Genomic DNA, 18,429 nt, shown 5'->3' on the forward strand with positions numbered 1-18,429 from the left:
GCTGAGACCCTACCTGCCTCACCAGAGTGGTGCATGCTCTAGTTATCTCTCGCTTGGACTACTGCAATGCGCTCTACGTGGGGCTACCTTTGAAGGTGACCCGGAAACTAATCCAGAATGCGGCAGCTAGACTGGTGACTGGGAGTGGCCGCCGAGACCATATAACACCGGTCTTGAAAGACCTACATTGGCTCCCAGTCCATTTCCGAGCACAATTCAAAGTGTTGGTGCTGACCTGCATTGGCTCCCAGTCCATTTCCGAGCACAATTCAAAGTGTTGGTGCTGACCTTTAAAGCCCTAAACGCCCTTTTTGGTAGTGGCACCCACCCTGTGGAATGCCCTCCCACCAGATGTCAAAGAGAAAAATAACTACCAAACCTTTAGAAGACGTCTGAAGGCAGCCCTGTTTAGGGCAGCTTTTGGGCGGGGTATAAATAATAAGTTGTTGTTGTTGTTGTTTATGGGATGGGGAACCCACCACCCTCAAGACATTGTTGTACTCCAGCTCCCATCAGCTCCAACCAGCATGGCCAGTGGTGAGGCATGATCATTTAGATCCCTGACATTTCCAGTTAGAAAGGGTTTGGGGAACAGACCTGCCTGTCAGAGTAGACAATCTTAGGAAAAAGAGACAAAAAAGGCTGACCTGCTCCAACAGGGTTGTGGAATCTGTGCTCCCCTAGATGTTGCTGGACTCCAACTCCCATCAGCCCCAACCAGTGCAGCCGGGGTCAGGCATGATGCGAGCTGAAGTTCAACAGCATTTGGTGTACCACAAACTCTCCATCCTTAATGCTGTATTGTATGCTGCCTAGAGAATTTTGGAAAGGCAGGTTCAATATATTAAAACGGGAACTTGCTTTACTGTTTGTGTCCAAACATGCCATACATCTGGAATTTCCCAGACAAGCTGTAATTCAGCTGTTGGAAACAGTATCCATGGGGAAATTGCTGAAATGTCTGGCAAAATCTGGACATATGGCAACTCATGTTGAAAGTGTAGATTTTGGCGAATTTCTTTTTTAAAAGCTTTAAAACGTCTTCTTTTTTGAGATTTTTTTTGGGGGGGGGGAAGCCCAACAACTTTGGGTAAAACTAAAAAAAAAGCTCAACAACGTTTGTGCCTGGGTTTTCATTTTTTGAAATATGGCAACCCTAATCCTTCCTTCTCCCCCTCACCTCTCCATCTTCCTTCTCATCCATGTGTTCCTCTCTCCACTTTTGCCAACATGCATCCCTCACTCCAGCTTGCAGCAAAAGTTCACATTGATTTCTGTATCCCATTCCCCTTCCGTCAAGACCTTTCCAATCAAAGTGCCTGATTAGATTTACAGCCTTTCCAGGGGAGCTGATGGCATCCCCCTCCCCTTGCTACCTGCTATCAGGAGGGCCATTAGTGGCCGATCCATCACAGGGAAAAATCCCCCCAGCCAAAGCTATCGTTCCCCCCCCACCCCCAGTTTGTTGCCATCTCCTTCCCTGCCACAATCTCTAATGTAGTCAAAGGGATCATATCGCATCACTCCGGCTGTCTGCTTAGGCCTGGCAGTTAAGTGAGCTGTCTCGAAGCAGAAATATTATTTACGGGATAATGTAGTTTAGGAGAGAAAGAGAGTGACACGCAGCCAGGGGAGGTAGAGGACGGGGACGGGAGGGGGAAGGAGAAGGGAGAAGATCGGCCTTGCACTATGATAACTGTCAGCAGCTCCAATTCATCTTGGTGACACCCAGGCTCATGCAGTTTAATGGAGGGCAGAGAAGGCTGGGTGTAGGACAGAGGGGGAGAGGAGAGGAAGGCAGGTGTGCCCTAAAGGTATGCAAAGAGATGCGGAAAGGAGATTTTCTCCCCTTGCTACACTTCTAAGATCCACATGACCAAGAAGTTGATAGACCAGAGTCCCTTCTGTTGTGGATAATTCAGACTGAAATTCCCAGGTGTCAAAAAAAGGTTATTTATGTATGCCACTACTGTAGCCCGTGTTTCACTAGCCCAAAAATTTGAAAACGAGCGAGGTCCCAACTAAAGAAGAATGGCAACTTGAGTTGACAGAATATGCACAACTCGCAGACCTAACATCTAGAATAAGAGAAGAAGAACAGACGTTTAAAGAAGATTGGAAAATGTTTATTGGATATATGGGAAATAATTGTCTACAGCTGAAAACGCTGGCAGCATTAAGATAAATTCAACTGAGTAAACAAGTTTTGATGGATGCAGTAATGGAATACTGAATGGTATAGCTTCTGTAAAATATGCAGGGATTTATCATATGTAAAATGAACCATGGAAAGAGAAGAAGGGAAGTCACTGATATCTTAAGGATGTAAAAGGAGTATTTTAAATTGTAAAACAGAAAATTTAATAAAAATTATATATATGAATGAAGTTGATAGATTGGTACCTGGTTCTGGGTGTAAACTAAGGGAGTCCATTGCTCAATTAGTTGGAGGCAGTAATGCTTCTGAATATCAGTTACTGGAAACCTCAGAAAAGGAAAGGGCTTCTGTACTCAAGTCCTGCTTGAGGACTTCCCACAGGCATCTGGCCAGCCACTGGGAGAACAGGATACTTGACTGGATGGGCCATTGGTCTGATCCAGCAGGCTCTTGTGTTCTTACTCAACAAGAGTTTCCCCCCAAATAATTTAAAACGAACTGTTGTGGAAGTGGTTTGTTTTAACAGAAATTTTATCACTGTATCCCTTCATTTGTATGCTGCCTCCTAATAATACCTACAGGGATATTGTTGGCATAGGGACCAGAGACAAGGAAGGGGAAGCTGTGCCACATGTGATGCTGCTGAACTCCAGCTCTCATCAGGACCAGCCAGTGGAGACAACCGTCAGGGAGATGTATTCCAGCAACATCTAGAAACGCAGAGGTTCCCCATCCATGGGGTTGAGCAAGGGTGAAGGACCTGTGGACCTCCAGATGTTGCTGGACTACAATTCCTATCATCCCTGACCACTGACCATGTGGGCTGGAGCTGATGGGAGTTGGAGTCCAACAACAACTCCCCAGGTTTGGGCCATCAGCTGCCATTAGGGCAGTGCAGCTCCTGGACCTTTAGGAGTGGAATAGAAAATCTCAAATGTTTGGCAGCACTTCCAAAAATGTCTTCATCCAAGCAACGGTCACAAGTGGGAACAAGACTGCCGCATTTACGACGGCAAAATCTAGCACGGGGACCTTTCGACTTGATTGTGAAGATTTGCTTCCTTCACGGAAGGCAGGAAAGAACTCGTTTGATGGGCCGCGCTGTCAGACCTCATGAAAACAGCTCGCTTCTTTGGCTTGCTCACACTGGCGTGTCACAAAATTCTGTTTCACATAATGTAACACTCACATGCCTGTTTTATGTCAGCAGATGTTAGGAGGAGGATAATCTCTGTAGCGTTTCTCCACACACACACACATACCCCTTAAGACATCAGGCTTGGATGTGCTTTGTTACAAGCTACATATTCTATTCTCCTCCCTCACCCTTCCATTATTTGCAGGTGATCAGATCATTTTGCCCTCTCCCCCCCCCATTTTAATTTCCCCCCTCCTCTCCTGCAATTATCTTTCCCTTTCATCACCACTGGAGCTGGAAGTACAAAGTACCAATTAGCTGGTTTTCAACTTTAATTAGCTTGGAAGGTAGAGCAAATTAAATCCTTTTATCATATGTTTCAAAGCCCTTTCCCATCAAGCTCCCCCCCACCCAACGCAGCCTCCCCTTCCCCGGTTCCAACCCCCCCCCCCCCCCGAATTCCCTGCCTTTGAATGTGAAGGTCATTTTCACACTCTGAGGTCAACCCCAGTCTCTGTATCCCCACCACCACCTAACTTGGATTGGGGCCTTCCAGCTCCATGGCAGGGAGGGCGCTGACTGATATGCCTGTTCCCTTTTCACTGAGTCTTCTCTGGCTGATTTTACAGGGTGAGCTCTCTCGAACGATCTGCAAGGAAGAGAGATGTTCAGCACTGTGTAAAATCTTTTTGGACAGGGCAGGATAAGAGGGATTCTGAATGCCACTATGCAAAGGCTGAGGCCATCTTTGTATCTGACATTGCAAAGAAGCACTGCTTAGTCCCTTATGCCATAGTCACTACTGGTGCCCCTGCTTGGATCAGACGCAGAGCTCCTAGTGACTAGAAGCTGTGCATTCCATGTTGTGGGTCCAAGCCTCCGGGCTAAGATTGTACAGGTATCCTCTTTGCTGAACAAAGAATTTCTTGCTCCAGCAGATATTTTTAGATATAAATAAATAAATAAATAAATAAATTTTATTTATACCCCGCCTTCCCCAGCCGAGGCTGCGCTCAGGGCGACTAACAAGCAATAATAAAAACAAGTTAAATGAATACAACTTAAAAACAAGATTAAAATACAACATTAAAACATTAAAATGCAGCCTCATCACAGGAGGAGAAAGGAAAAAAGAAAGAGGGGGAGTGAATCAAATTGACTCCAAGCCAAAGGCCAGGCGGAACAACTCTGTTTTACAAGCCCTATGGAAAGAAATCAGATCCTGCAGGGCCCTGGTCTCATGAGACAGAGCGTTCCACCAGGCCGGAGCCAGTGTTGAAAAAGCCCTGGCTCTGGTTGAGTCTAATCTAACTTCCTTAGGGCCCGGGACCTCTAGGGTGTTGCTATTTATGGACCTTAAGGTCCTCTGTGGGGCATACGGGGAGAGGTGGTCCCGTAGGTACGAGGGTCCTAGGCCGTGGGCTCAGTTTAATTGAGGGCTGTTGTTGTTTGTTTGTTTGTTTGACTTGGTGTGGTTTTTATTTATGTACTCCGTTTAAGATATGCTAATGATTAAGCAGCATTTAAATGCCAAAAATAAGCAAATAACAATTGGAAATACAAATGTGGCTTTGGTTTAGGTAGAAAGGCTCCTGGAATTTGGGCTGCTCCAGAATTTCAGCAGCACCCCAAAAATTATTTGGAGGGTGCTGGATTTTGCACCTTTGTTTTCATATTTATTTATGGAGTTCCTTATAAGAAGATTTTTTTTTATCATAGAGTGGGAAGGAGTAAGCCAGAAATCATCTAGCCGAACCCAGCACTGAATGCAAAATGGCTCTGCAATACACGATGTGATGGTGGCACCCAGGACAGGTGTCGGCTCAACTACCTCCAGGGCAGATCAGTCCCACTTCCAAACAGCTCTTGCCATTAGAAAGGTTTTCCTAACACTCAACCGAAATCTGCTTCCACACTGCTTCTTTTCTGCTTTTCCAGTCCAGACTAGAACCAATATGCTACTTCTCTTGCCATGCAACTATCAAAGATGCACACAGGAATATAAAACGGCTAAGACAAGCCATCCGATAAACAATACAGTACAATGAAATGAAATGAAATGAAATGAAATGAGAAATGGAAATTTTAAAATGAAAGAAAGACAGAGGCAGCGGAAAATAACCCAACAATTGTCACCGGGCTATAACAGAGAGAGAGAAGGGAAACAAGGCCTCTCCATGGTCTCAGCTGAGAAACCAACAACATTTCTCTGCTCCTTTCCTTGAAATCTTAAGCTGGTTGTTACAAGAACTCTGTTACTTAAGATAAGTGATTGAGTTTGCCATTTTTCTCCTTCCCCCTCTCTTTTCGTTTTGTCGTTTTTGTTTTCATGTCTTCACTATAATCTTGAGGACAGCGAATGTCACTCACTGCAATCTCTCTCTGTGTGTGGTTATCAACACACACCATGGATTATTTACAGCCAAGGCTTGCTCTGTTCCAGGTGTGGGGAAGCTTTGTACCCCCAAATGTTGCTGAACTACAACTCCCATCATCCCTAGTTACTGACCGTGCTTGCTAGGGATGATGGGAGTTGTAGTTCAGCAACATCAGGAGGGCCACAGATTCCTCACACCTGCTGTAAGCATAAAGCAAAATGAAGATGAGTCCAACATGTTAGACAGTTGTGTGTGTGTGTGTGTGTGTGTGTGTGTGTGTGAGAGAGAGAGAGAGAGAGAGAGAGAGAGAGAGAGAGAGAGAATTTTGAATGTCCCCTGTACAAGTAAAGCTTAGACTCTCTGAATGTAGAAAAGTAGAAAAAAAACAGGAAAGGTTGGGCTAGAACATTTTTCCTTGCTAGCTCTATTTATTGCATTTATTTATGCATTCACTTATTTATTGCATTTATGTCCTACTCCACCTATTTCTGAAAGGAGCTCAAAGTGGTTTATACGGTTCTCTGCTTCCTCCTTTAATCCCCACAATCACCTGAGGTTGGTTAGGCTGAGAGCCATTGACTAACCCAAGACTACCCAATGAGTTTCATGGCTGAGGACTTGAACTCTGGTCTCCCAAAGTCTTAGACCACAAAGTTTTCTAATTCCATCCTTCTCTATCCCTTACTTTCTTCTTTTTCTTTTCCCTATCCTTTCCTATTTCCTCCCTATCCTTTTCCTCACTCTCCCTCCCTCCCTCCTCATAAAATATAACCCACCTCCACTTCCAGTATGAAAATGTGCCATTTCCAATGTACCACCTCATTCTGTTGTCTGTGTGGAGCTGGCCTGAATGCGTGAACAGGATCTGCTGAAATAAAAGTGGGGAGGGGAGATGGCATGTTCTAGCTGTTTTTGGCTCATTCACACATGAAAGACTACACCTGAGGGTGCCATTGTCAGCTGCTGAACATCCACATGCAAACTGGCTTAAAAATGGGAGTCTAACCCAGAACCAGCGGGTCCTGGGTTTTTGGTCCCATCTCCCTCCCAACATCATCGCCTCGCCTTCTACAGAAGGCACTGCCCACTCTCCCTCACCATCAAGGCATTTCCCCAACAGACCAGCAACGGCTGCAGCTCAGAAGGAACCTGTCGCTGCATGATGGAGGCCCGGCAGGATCCATTTATCACCCGGCAGGCAGCTTTATTTTTTAAAAAAGACGTGAGAGTATATCAGGGCCAGGAGAATAAAACAACTCAACAAAGACAAGCAAACACGGGAAAGATGACAGCCTGGCGAGATGAAGATGTACAACTGGTGGGATCACAGGAAGGTAGAGGCGGTATTTGGGGGGGGGGTGCGCATCTGCTTGCTGGGGAACCAGCTAAAGAAGCACCTTTCCTGAGCAGGTATAAACTGACTCAATATGGGTCAGTTTCTAGGTTGCGTATTGGGCTGAGACTCGCAGCCAATACTGATTTTCTGCTGCAAAGAGGTAGGAAGAGGGGTGCATTTTGCACAGGGTTGGCACTTCTGCCTCCATCCATTCCAAGCCACTTTGTGCTCTTATTTATTTATCATTTATTTATTTAGAACATGGGTTGTTGCTGTTTACCCACCCTCCACTTTAAGGTCCCGGCGCAGGCTACAACAATTAAAATACAATATTTAAAACAGTTCAAAACAACTTACAATCACAGAAATAAGGTGGGTCCTAAAAATATTCATCATATACGTGTGTGTGTGTGTGTGTGTGTGTGTTACATACCACGCCAATCTCTAAGCAGGGAGAGACTCCAGAGGTTCCTGCACTTACCTAGGTTTAAATTCCTTGGGATGAAGCTCAGATGGTATCTTTCTGATATATGGCTTTATTTACGCATATATACAACCTGAGCATAGGAAGCAAGGGCTCAGAGTATTAACACTCCTGTAGATATTGCTCCCCCTTTATTTTATTTATTTGTTCACATGTTTCACAGCATTTATATACCATTTAATTGAAGTCAACTTTGCTATGAGAATTAAAATGCAAACAGACAAGAGTCATAGGAGCAGACAAAGCTGCCTTATATTAAGCCACACCATCCAGCTTAGTACTGCCTGCACTGACTGGCAGCAGCTCTTCAGGGTTTCAGGCAGGGGATGTTCCCAGAGCTACCTGTAGATACCAGGGATTGGATGGGAGGAATCTTCTGCTTGCAGAACTGATGCTCTGCCAGTGAGCTGCAACCCTTCCCTTTGTTGCCCATCAAGGGAGTAAATGGTGTGATAAGAGCCTACCATGCAGAGTTGATGTAAGGGTAATACTCCACATTTGGTTTTTTTGCAGGCTTGGAGCAGTTCTGCAAATGAGAAATGATAGAATGCTGCTTATATGATCTTAGTGCCTAAGACTACATTTTCCTATTCATTACAGATAAGCCATTGCCCCGAGGGATACCAGGAGGCATTTTTGGAATCCTGGGCGTCGTTGCTGCTGCTGCCCTCATTATCAGCGTGGCTGTGACTGTCTTCATTGTCTACAGGCGACAGCAAAAGGGCCGCTCTGACACCGACAATGATCTGTGAGTACCACACGCCCACCACAACCCCATATCTGTTCTCCCAAGGAGGAGGAGGAGGAGAATCAACTTTGAGATTGCATGGGCCAATAAAAGGATAGGGCACCAATTGTGGAAGGTGCTATTGCGTGGGCATTCCCTGGACTGAGGAACAGTGTTAAGCACCTCTAATAGTAGGAAAGAGCTGTCCGTGGTGCTGATTTTCCATGACACACCTCAAGAGCAACCTGAGGCCCCCATCAATGGGATGCATTGAGATCAGATACATCCAATGGAAATCTAGTGTAGAGGACTCACTTTTGCACTCTCTGGACCACCCTTTCTGCCCATCTAATTTCAACTCTAAGAAGCAAATAGCTTTAGCAAGTCCCTGTCCTGGGCTTGCAAGCCTTCATCTCATTGCTTCCCCTTTTAATGGGACCATTTTCTTAGTACTGGTAAAGAAAATATTCTTTCTTCAGAGGGCATTTGAACATACCTCCCTCTCTCCTCTGCCTGCCTGCAGCTTCTCAAAACATCCCTGGAGATGAATAGGGTTTCTAGGGAAAATGTTATTGTGCCGGGACAATGCATGGCCTGTCCATTTTTGTAAATGCATCTCACTCCCCACTTGAGCCCATTCCTGTATGCTAGTTATGCACCAGTATCACATCAGCCTTGACTCACTCTGTACGTGGAGCCAGTTTTATTGTGGAGACTCTGGGATTGCTTAATAATATTCTAAATGGGGGAAACCTACATCAGCCACCACTGTGCTCACTCCTTGAGAGAAGCTCTTTGCTCCTCTCCTCTGTTCAGAACTGAAGTGGGAGAGATCCAGTCCTGGCATCCAATGAAATATGGGCATGTCTAAGGGTGTGTATTCAAATTGGGAGAGGCTGATCCAATGCAAACAAAGAACTCAGCAGGAGGGGAGAAGATGGTGGATTTCTGCAGGGATATTTACAGAGACCTTTCACGAGCATCATAGGAGGTATCAGTGAGCACACTGGCACCCAAAAGCACCACATTAGTGACCCTGCTGTAAGATGAAGGCTGGAACCTCACATTGTGTTCCTGTGCCCTGCATTGTGTCTATGGCTGACAATTTCTCTTCCTGCAGGATTGACCTTCCCCCCTCCCACAAACCTGCTCCCCCACCTCCCAAGCGGAAGCAGGAGATGAAAAGCCACCTAACAGCAGAGGATATCCAGGTACCTTCCCCCATTGCTGACCGTCCTCACCTGAAGCAGAACGAAGCATGGTTTCTCCAGCCACTGGTCAGAGTTGCTCAGCCCATCCTATCTGGGGAAGCCTTTTGGCGGGGAGTCAATTTGGTAGGATGGGTGTGATGAGGTAGGATGTGGTGAAGTAGCCATTTCCATAGTTCCTTCAAGGGATACTGTAATTCAGTTTGCAAATCTGGCAAGGAAAAGAAAAGGGGAGGAATGAAAAAGAACTGAGGGGGAAAGGGAGTTGGGGAGAAAGGGACAGAAGATAATTCTAATAGGCAAATGATACGGATGGTCTACTGATAACATTTGTGAAGAGTTGCTAATCTGTCCTCTTGAACTTTACTCACCCTACCAACCACAGGTCGTACACTTGGACAACATGAAGGAGCCAGAGGAAGAGATCCAGAAGTTGCCACCACAACCCCCCTACTACGACATGGCAGCCACCGAGCCAACCCCTCACTCTGACAAGATGGTAAGGATGGGGGCCACTGCCTGCCCACAATCTGGACCTTTCCATGGATCAGGGATGGGGATCCTGCATTCCTCCAGGCACAGCTGGACAACAACGCCCATTCTCCTTGACCACTGGTCATACTGGTTGGGGCCTATGGGAGTTGGAGTCTGACAACATCTGGTGTGCCACAGACATCTCCGTTCCTGATTCTAGAGGAGGCCTTCCTTGCTCTCAGGAGGGACTATCTTGTCTAAATATTTTTTTTGTATGCAGTGTGGAATGCTGCTTCATATATCAGAGATGGGGAACCGGATGCTGGACTCCCAACTCCCATAGTCCCTGACCATTGACCATGTTGGCTGGGGCTGATGGGAGTTGGAGTCGAGTCCAAAAGCAATTGGAGGGCAACTGGTGCCCCATTCCTGACATACAACTTAAGCACCCTGGTAGTCAGCTGGTAGTCCAGTCTGACTCCCTAAGCTATTAGGTCTCTCCCACCCACTCATCCCCAAAAGGTAACTTCCCATCAAGAACCCCTTGTTGCATCATGATTCCTTTTCTGGGTGAGAAGCAAAAAAACCTCAGGTGTTTCTTTGTATAATCTTAAGCCTGTCACTCATAGCAAGCAATGGCTGTTGTGGTACATCCTGCGAGCACTTCTCCAACTTTGTGGGATGGGAATTGTGAATCATTTCAGGTGGATTGCCAGGGTATCAGCTTGGGAGAAAATGGTGATGGTGCAATATGAAAGAGAAGTAGCCCCTTTGGGATGCTGGGCTATGCCGTGGTACCAGATGAGAAAGGGGGAGAGGGCAGGTATTGATCCAGAGTCAATGGCTGCTGCTATTTGCTGTTGGCTCTGGTTGCATCCCTCTTGCAGGACTCAGACCATTGAGGAGGCCAGCTTGAAAGCAACAATGATTCAGGGGGCCTGTGTGGAGGTCCCCAAAGGGGAGCTTTGCCTGTGGGGAAGCATAGGGCTTCCCACCAGCCAGCATGCCCGAGACTGGGAAGACATCCACACAGAGCATGGAGAGAGGGGGCGGGAGGGCAGGCGGATGCCACGGCAGATGGGTGATCTGCCAGCGGAGCATGCTGGTGCTTGACTGTTAAATGAGGACAGCACTTTTTTTCTGAAAGCACTTGTATTGTATGAATCTGTTTCAGCTGCAGGCAGGAAGACGGTAAATGCAAAGCAGGAGCGACAGCAGGGAGATTAGTGGGGGGTCACCGAAGGCGAAGAGAGTTGAGTGGAGAGGAAGGCGAGAGGCCACTTCGGAGGAGGGAGAGGAATACAGAACAGGAGGGGGAAGGTGTCTTTTTCTCCCTAGCCTATGATGGGCTTGCAACACCCATATGCAGGCGAGATTGCTGCTTGGTGCTTCCCAAAGCTGCACATTCAAAGCCCGAGACCAGCCCAGGTGGGCCCCTTGAGATGGTGATGGAGGTGACGGTGCACCCCAAGCTTTGTAGAAAGGTGTCATTCTGGCTCCTTCCCAGGTAACCCATTGCCATAGATCAGAGGTAGCCAATGTGGTGCCCTCCAGACATTATCAGAACGCAACACCCATCCCTGGCCATTCAACATGGTGGCAGGGGCTGATGGGAGTTGGAGTCTTCAAGGTGGCACATGGGCTTCCCCTGCCCTAGACAACAAGCTTCAAATGGTGCAGGGGAGGGCACTGATTCACATGCCATTGTGCAACTTGGTACATGAGAAGAGCAAAGAGCTGGGCTTTAAAGAGTCCTGCTGGTTCAGACCAATGGCCCATTTGCAACCTGCTTCCCGCCTTCACCAACCAGATTCCACTGGGAAGCAGAGCAAGATGATCATTCTCTATTGTTTCAATGTTGATGTTTCTTATTTGCGGGTACACTGCTTCTGACCCTGGAGCTTCTGTACCGTCATTCCAGCTATCAGCCTCTGACAAATCACTCCTCCTGTATTCATTTGGGTCATCCTCTGTAAAGCCATCTCAGCTCGCAGCCAGCACTGCATCATGTGGCAGTGAGTTCTGTAAGCTACCTGCGCCTTTGGTGAAGAATCGCTTTGTTTTGTCAGTCCCAACCTGCTGCCCATCAGATTCATGGGATGACCCTGAGTTCTAGTGTTGTGAGTCTTCTTTTATTGCTATTAATTCTTTTCATACTGACGATAATTTTAGAAACCTTCATCCTGTCTTCCCTTCCTCATCTTTTTTGGCTAAACGTAAAAGTCTCAAATAACTTTCCTTGTCCTTTACTGCACTTTCTCTACCTTTATGATATTTCATACAGAAACTGGCTAGGGGCCAGTTTACTTACAGTATTGCTTTACCCCACAGATACCGACTCAACTGCTTCAAGCTGCAGATTTGGCACTGTTGCAAGTGCCACATAATATCTGTTCCGCAGTTGTAATAAATTGATCGTTTAGCGTGGCAGCTCCCTGCTTGTTAGGACACCCCATATTCATCTCACGGAGCTACAGTTCCCAGAACTCCCTGGAAAGAGGGATTGATTGTTACACCAGTCTGAGAATTTTAGCTCTGGGGGGAGAATAGGGGTCACCTGGTAACTCTCAACACCCTTAGAAAACTACAGTTCCAAGAATTCGTCAGGAGAAAGCCAGAACTGTTTAAAGTCGTATCACAGGCGCTGTGTGGTGTGAACATGGCCCGAGCTTTCTGCACCACCCTCAGATTCTGAAATTGGACTCACTTCTGTGCCTTGCGTCTGCCCTGCTCAGGCTGATGACCCTGGACATTAATGCCGGTTGCTGTTTGATGTTGTGGTCAGTTTGCCAGCTGGCTCCTTTCCTAGCAGACTCCTAAATCAGCAGGTCCTCTGAGTTGGCAGAACAGTCCCAGAGGCATGTGGCCTCCCTAGTCCCTGCCAGGCAGGGCGGTTCCAGAGTCAGGCCAGGGACTCTGAGAAAAGCAGATAAAGCACAATGGCAGCATTAGTATGGAGGCAACAGGTGCCTGCACATTATGCGGTGATACAGGCAGTGCTGCCACCTCCCCATATCTCCTGGGACATAATGATGGCTGTTGCCAAATGGAATAAAAGTCCATGGCAGCACTAGCAACTCAAGATGCTGATCTTTGAACAGATCAGATCCGTTGTGTGCTTAAGCCAGTTTTGTCCACTATAACTCCCAAAGTCTCTGGAAGAGGCATTTCTTTTGGGGGGTGCACAAAATGCACATTCAACATGCCATCTGCAAGAGGGAGGGATCAGCAGACATAGGGGGAACCTCAAATTTTGTAGAAGTGGGGAGGGGAGGGGAAGCATAAGAGGAGGATAACCCCCAAAGGGCCCAGTGAGGACTGAGCATGCTCAGTTGGTGAGGAGTGTTGACTGATTGCTAGGGCTTAGGGAATTGGAAATTAATGAAGCGGGGAATGGAGTAACCTGGAAGAGGGTATGGCTGGCTGACTGGCTGGCTGGCGGGAACTAAACAGGAGCACACTATGCTGCAATATTTTGTTGCAGGCCCATGTTGTATCAGTTTAAATCCAAGCACTGAAAACAAGCCCAAAGGCTACACTCCTTGACTGACTGAGGTACAACAAGCCTCAGAATGGAACTGGGTCAACCCCATCACCGCAATCAGTACAAAGAGGTCAACTGTAAATTGGTTTTCTCTGATTGTGTTCCATTGCAATTGGGGTCAGCCTTTCCACCTGGTCTTTGGTACGGCCTGTGTAAAATCAGTTGGAGGGTTGTGGGCATCATATTCTGAACACGGCCATCCCAAACAAGTTTTCTTAAATTATCTCCCCCTGCCCACCTTGCCTTATCATATACTTATCGCCATGGCCCTAGCTTGTTAAATGATTGCAACTGGACCGTTTGTGGTGCTGTAGTTTATTTCTTAAAACTATATCACGCCTTTTCTTCCTTGGGAGAGACCAGAGTGACAAACACATCAAAATAAATTTCTAAAAACAGTTTAAAACATTCTGAAAACTTCTTTGCAACTGATTCAGGGAAGGCCCATCCCATTTTGCCACCTGAAGTAAAATGGGATTGTTGCCTCCTGCCCCCAACCCCCACGACTTTCACCACTGGGCAGGCATTCTGCAAAATATTGCCATTCCACTTCTCTACCCAGGGGCAGGGAAGCCGAGCAGCAACATTTTGTTTGGCAATATATGAACTCAGCATGAGAGGAAGCAATCAGTGGGCTCTTCTCTTTGTGCTACTCCACATCTTCCAGAGAGAGGGAGAGAGTTGTAGGGATGGCTGATCATACATGAAGTTCACTGAGGACTGGAAACAGTGTGGTAGTAATGCTGAGGAAGGGACACCCTTCACTTTCCCAAAAATGACTACTGCAGTGCCGCCTCATTTAAATTTGATTTACTCCAAGAATGTGTGAATGCACACCTGTCCCTTTGGTTGATGGTGGTGCAGAGCTGGAAACTTGTTTAGGTTTGGAGGTTGGAGGTGGGGACAAAATAGGGAGGGGAAGTGGTAGAGAGAGGGGAACCTGGAAAGAGTATCAGGGGAAGCAGAATAAGTGGGATCGAGGGAGGAAAGAGATGGAGCTTCCATGGTAGAAATGAGCAATGATCTAATCTTATAATTCTGATCAGGGGGAAGAAAATTATAATGAATGGAGAGGTTCTGGAATTCTGAGCCCAGAGGATAGGTGCCATTCTTCTGTAATTCTTCTGGGGAAGAAATTTGCTCAGGGAACCCAAACTCAGCTGTCTTTTGACATCTGTCCTTCTCCCTATATTGTGATATTGCTTTCCATTTTTTAAAAAAATGCATACAGAAAAAGAATGTAGGTTATGGAAAATAATGTACGAAAATGCTGTACATTGGAGAAAATTGCTTTAGAAAAATGTGTATGGAACTGTGTATATTAGAGTGAAATGCAGACAAAAATGGAGACAGATTTTCCATGGAAATACTGCTTAAAAAAATAATAATATCACAAACTTGTGCAGAAGTGGCCATAACTAATTTTAAGATTAGGAGAACAGGAAACAGAGAGGGACCAAAACTGATGTTTTTGTCCAACGTTAATGTTCTTCCAGAATAAGGGTGATTGCAGGGACTAGTTGCAAACTTCCATTGCATCCAATTCTAATTTGTCATTCCAGACCTTGCCCCCCAGCTAGACCCTGCCCCCAAACTCTCTCATTCTGATTAGAGAACAAAGATGGATGATGAATCTGGTTCTCTTGCAGAGACAGGTCCTTGCAAGTCAGTCCTCAGACCCTGGGCATGCTCAGCAATATATTTTCCTTCCGAGCTGCTTCAGGGTGGCAGGTTATTATGGTCTGTCCTTCTCTATCCCCCCCCATGCTCTTCCCCCAGGGGGTACTCAAAGGTACTCTTTTTGTTGTTGTTAAAAAGTGTGGCGCTTATTGTAGCAACTTCATGGTGAGTACCAGCGCCGATTTTTCTAGGAAAAAAGCGCTTCCCCCTCCCATACCATTTTTCCCTCCTCTTGAGGCTCCTAGTGCTGATGTCAATGGGTGATGTCTTTTTATCTACTTGTATGTTGAAGATCTGCAGGTAGCCAGAAGAGAAAGCAGCTGAAGATGTGAGCGTTTTGTAATCTCACAGAGCCAAACTAAATGTAATCCTGGCAAGAGCTGTGTGCCCAGGCTGGAATGCTGTTGAATCCTCACCAAGTGGAGGTTTAAAGGACAGTAAAGGTGGTGGGAGCTACAGACCTTTCCCCACCACCACCTTTTATTTAAAATAAGCAGCGCAATCCAAAGTGGACCCAGGAAACACCTGCAGTCCAGCCATCAAGAGCCTCTTACTTGCCAAATTCAGAGTTGACCACAGCCCTATGTAGATGTCCTGGCAGAAAACGGCTGCTGTGCACATTACCTGTCACAAGCAGGGTTTCCAAACTCTGGTGCTTTTCTTCTGGTTCACCACAGTGGTGCCTTAAAAACATCTTCTTGACGTGAGGAAAACTCAACAGGTACAGTTTTGGCCCACTGCTGCACATATACGTGGGGGAAATCTTCCCCTGTTGAATTTCTTCCTCTCGGGGACTAAGAAATATATGGCGATGGGGAAGATGGGAAGATGGACAGGAGCGTGCTATTTAATCTCTCATCAGCAAAGGCATCCGAGTGCCTGCCATGTTAACAGAGAGCCAAGTCCGGGATATGGTACTCTGAGGCAGTCAGAGGCAATTACTCAGGAAATCAGCCCTTGTAACAACAGGCTCTAAAGTGCTTGTTATGGAGCCATAAACCTCTTTGAGTGGCTTCCCCACAGCTGGTAAATGGCTGTGAACCATTTCAGAAGGGGTGGGAGGTGCCTTGGAATGAAGCACCTTTTACATAATATCTGTGACAAGGCAGTGCTTCATGTGGAGGGAAAAAGCTGAGAGATCATTATTGGGGGTTTGGGGGCGTAATAATGGGGAGGTTCATTAAGAGACTCCCCCCCCCCAATCTGAAGTCTTGGCTGTATCAACAATGCTGCTTCAACTGTTAATTTCCCAGTCCTTAAAGTTGGAGAGGAAGAGGGTCCTCTGCTAACAGTCCCTCCCTTTGTATGTTAAAAATAATAATAAAATTCACCTGGTCAAGCACAAATTCAGGATGCTGCCATGTTTTCATGGCTTTACAATGGCGTGTTTGATGTCACGGGTGTCCAAAGAGAGACAATACAGGGAAGGCTGGTCTTGGATCTGGGATTCCTGGGGGCCCAGGTCTTTCAGTATATTCCACACCACAGGTTTACACTGGTTCAAGAGTCCTCCCTTCTGTCCAGGGGGATTCTGGGAGCTGTAGTTCTTCTCTGTAGGGGGTCCACCTGTCCTTTGAAGGCCAGCAAGCGCCTTTAGGGTTTTCAAAAGTGCTGTGTGTGACAGCTGCTAAAATGGCTGCTGCGATGGAATGTGTGGCTTAACACAAAATGGCTGCCACATCTGAAAGAGCAGAATGAGAGACAGGTCCTTTTGCAGGCACCATAGAGGATACTGTTGGGCACATTGGTATAGATATAAGGTGGGGGATTTAAAGGTGATCTCCCTCCCCACTTGAAATCTGACAGAGGACATCTGCTATACAGAGCTGTAGCTAGGTGATCTTGCGCCCCTGGCAGAACCGTCCAGATTGAGCCCCCTATCAACAGACAAATTAACTCTTCTTTCCGCCTCTCCTCCCCCTCCCCCCACCAAGGCCCTGAGGGTGAAAATGGTGCCCTAGCAGCGCTGGGACCATGCTGGAAGCAGCCCAGAGCCTCCTGCAGCACTGGGGCACAAGTTTCAGGAAAAGCACCGACTTCGATTTTGTGCCCCCCTCTCGCCTGCGCCCCTGGCAGCGACCCACTTTGCCCTAACTATGGCCCTGCTACTATATGGTTCTCCTGATGGTGGTCTTGAATCATAGCAGCTGACTCTGAAGGGTTGTTGTTGCAGGGAAGAAACTAGTAAAGACGGCAAATTGAAATACACTATACAATTGTTAATGTGGAGCAGGCAAGCATTCAGGTCCTCAATGCGATGTATGATGCCGTTTTTTTACTGTTCATTTTAAACCTTTTTTTATCTCTTCCCCACTGTCATTCTTTATTTTCTGCCTCACTTTGTCTTCCTGCCCCACACATGACCCACCCCATACCTCTGTTTCTTCCTTCCTTCCTGTTTCTTTCTTGGCACGATCCCATTGGTTGTGTGTTTTCGTCCATGTGCATTTGGGTGCGTGCATCTCTCTCTCTCCCACACACCTCTCTGCCTTCGTGTCTCTTCCTCACACAACACACTTTCCTCCGATGTCGTCACCTTGTTCCCTTCCTGTACTCCACCGCCGCCACCACCCTCTTCCACGTCTCCATGCCTCACTGCTCTCTCGTCTCCAGAACTCTGGCAACAGCAAGGACTCCGACGTCCAATACGCAGAGTTGGACACCTCCGCTCTGGCGACGTCACCCAGCCCCAGGACTTCGATCCATGCTGGCGGAGACCTTGTCGAGTACGCAACCATCCAGGCTAACTTATGCTAGCGCATGACACTGTAGGCCTTTCCCCCCTCAGATTCTGGCCTCAAGGTACACAAAAGCAAAGCACCGTTTTTTTCAGTCCTTCCTCTCTCGGTTGATTTCTGGCTTCATGTCTGTCTCTTTCCTCCTCCTCCCCCCCCCTTTTGTGGAATGGCTTCCCCACTCCCCTTTGCATCCTATCTTTCCCCCTCCCCTCTTTCTCCTTGCCATGGACCTGCATGCTCCTCTCCTTGCAATGGATGGTTTCCCCCTTTGGTGTTGCCTGTTCAAAGAGAACAAGAGCTGAACCCAGCTTTTTGCCTTGCGCTTTGTGCATGTAGCTCGTGGCGGCATGGCCTGCCTCCCTCTTTTGCTTTGTACAGCAGAGGGGAGGGAAGGACAGGAGGGTGGGCAGGAGCTTTGCTCTGGAGACAGGGCTTCTGTATTCTTTGGGGGGAGAGTGAGAGGAGGGTTTTGAAGTTTTCTAAGTGGATGGGTGAGGCAGAGAAGAAAGTACTTGGCTCACCACTTGAAATTGGTCTGGTGATTGCCTAGGGTGAGGTTGATTG

General features: G+C 47.1%; 1 protein-coding gene across 1 annotated transcript in view; it reads left to right on the top strand.

Moving 5' to 3' along the window:
- The first annotated feature begins 6,620 nt into the window (after window positions 1-6,620).
- Window positions 6,621-18,429, top strand: part of LOC128403104 (uncharacterized) — a 28,229-nt gene continuing 16,420 nt past the window's right edge. Inside the window, exons 1-4 of the mRNA XM_053367751.1 lie at window positions 6,621-7,008; window positions 8,095-8,242; window positions 9,342-9,432; window positions 9,815-9,928. Of these exons, the coding sequence (XP_053223726.1) occupies window positions 6,834-7,008; window positions 8,095-8,242; window positions 9,342-9,432; window positions 9,815-9,928 (528 nt within the window). The 5' untranslated portion in view covers window positions 6,621-6,833. The remainder of the gene's footprint in view (window positions 7,009-8,094; window positions 8,243-9,341; window positions 9,433-9,814; window positions 9,929-18,429) is intronic.

Source organism: Podarcis raffonei, chromosome 15 (genome assembly GCF_027172205.1).
Source record: "Podarcis raffonei isolate rPodRaf1 chromosome 15, rPodRaf1.pri, whole genome shotgun sequence".
NCBI lineage: Eukaryota > Metazoa > Chordata > Lepidosauria > Squamata > Lacertidae > Podarcis > Podarcis raffonei.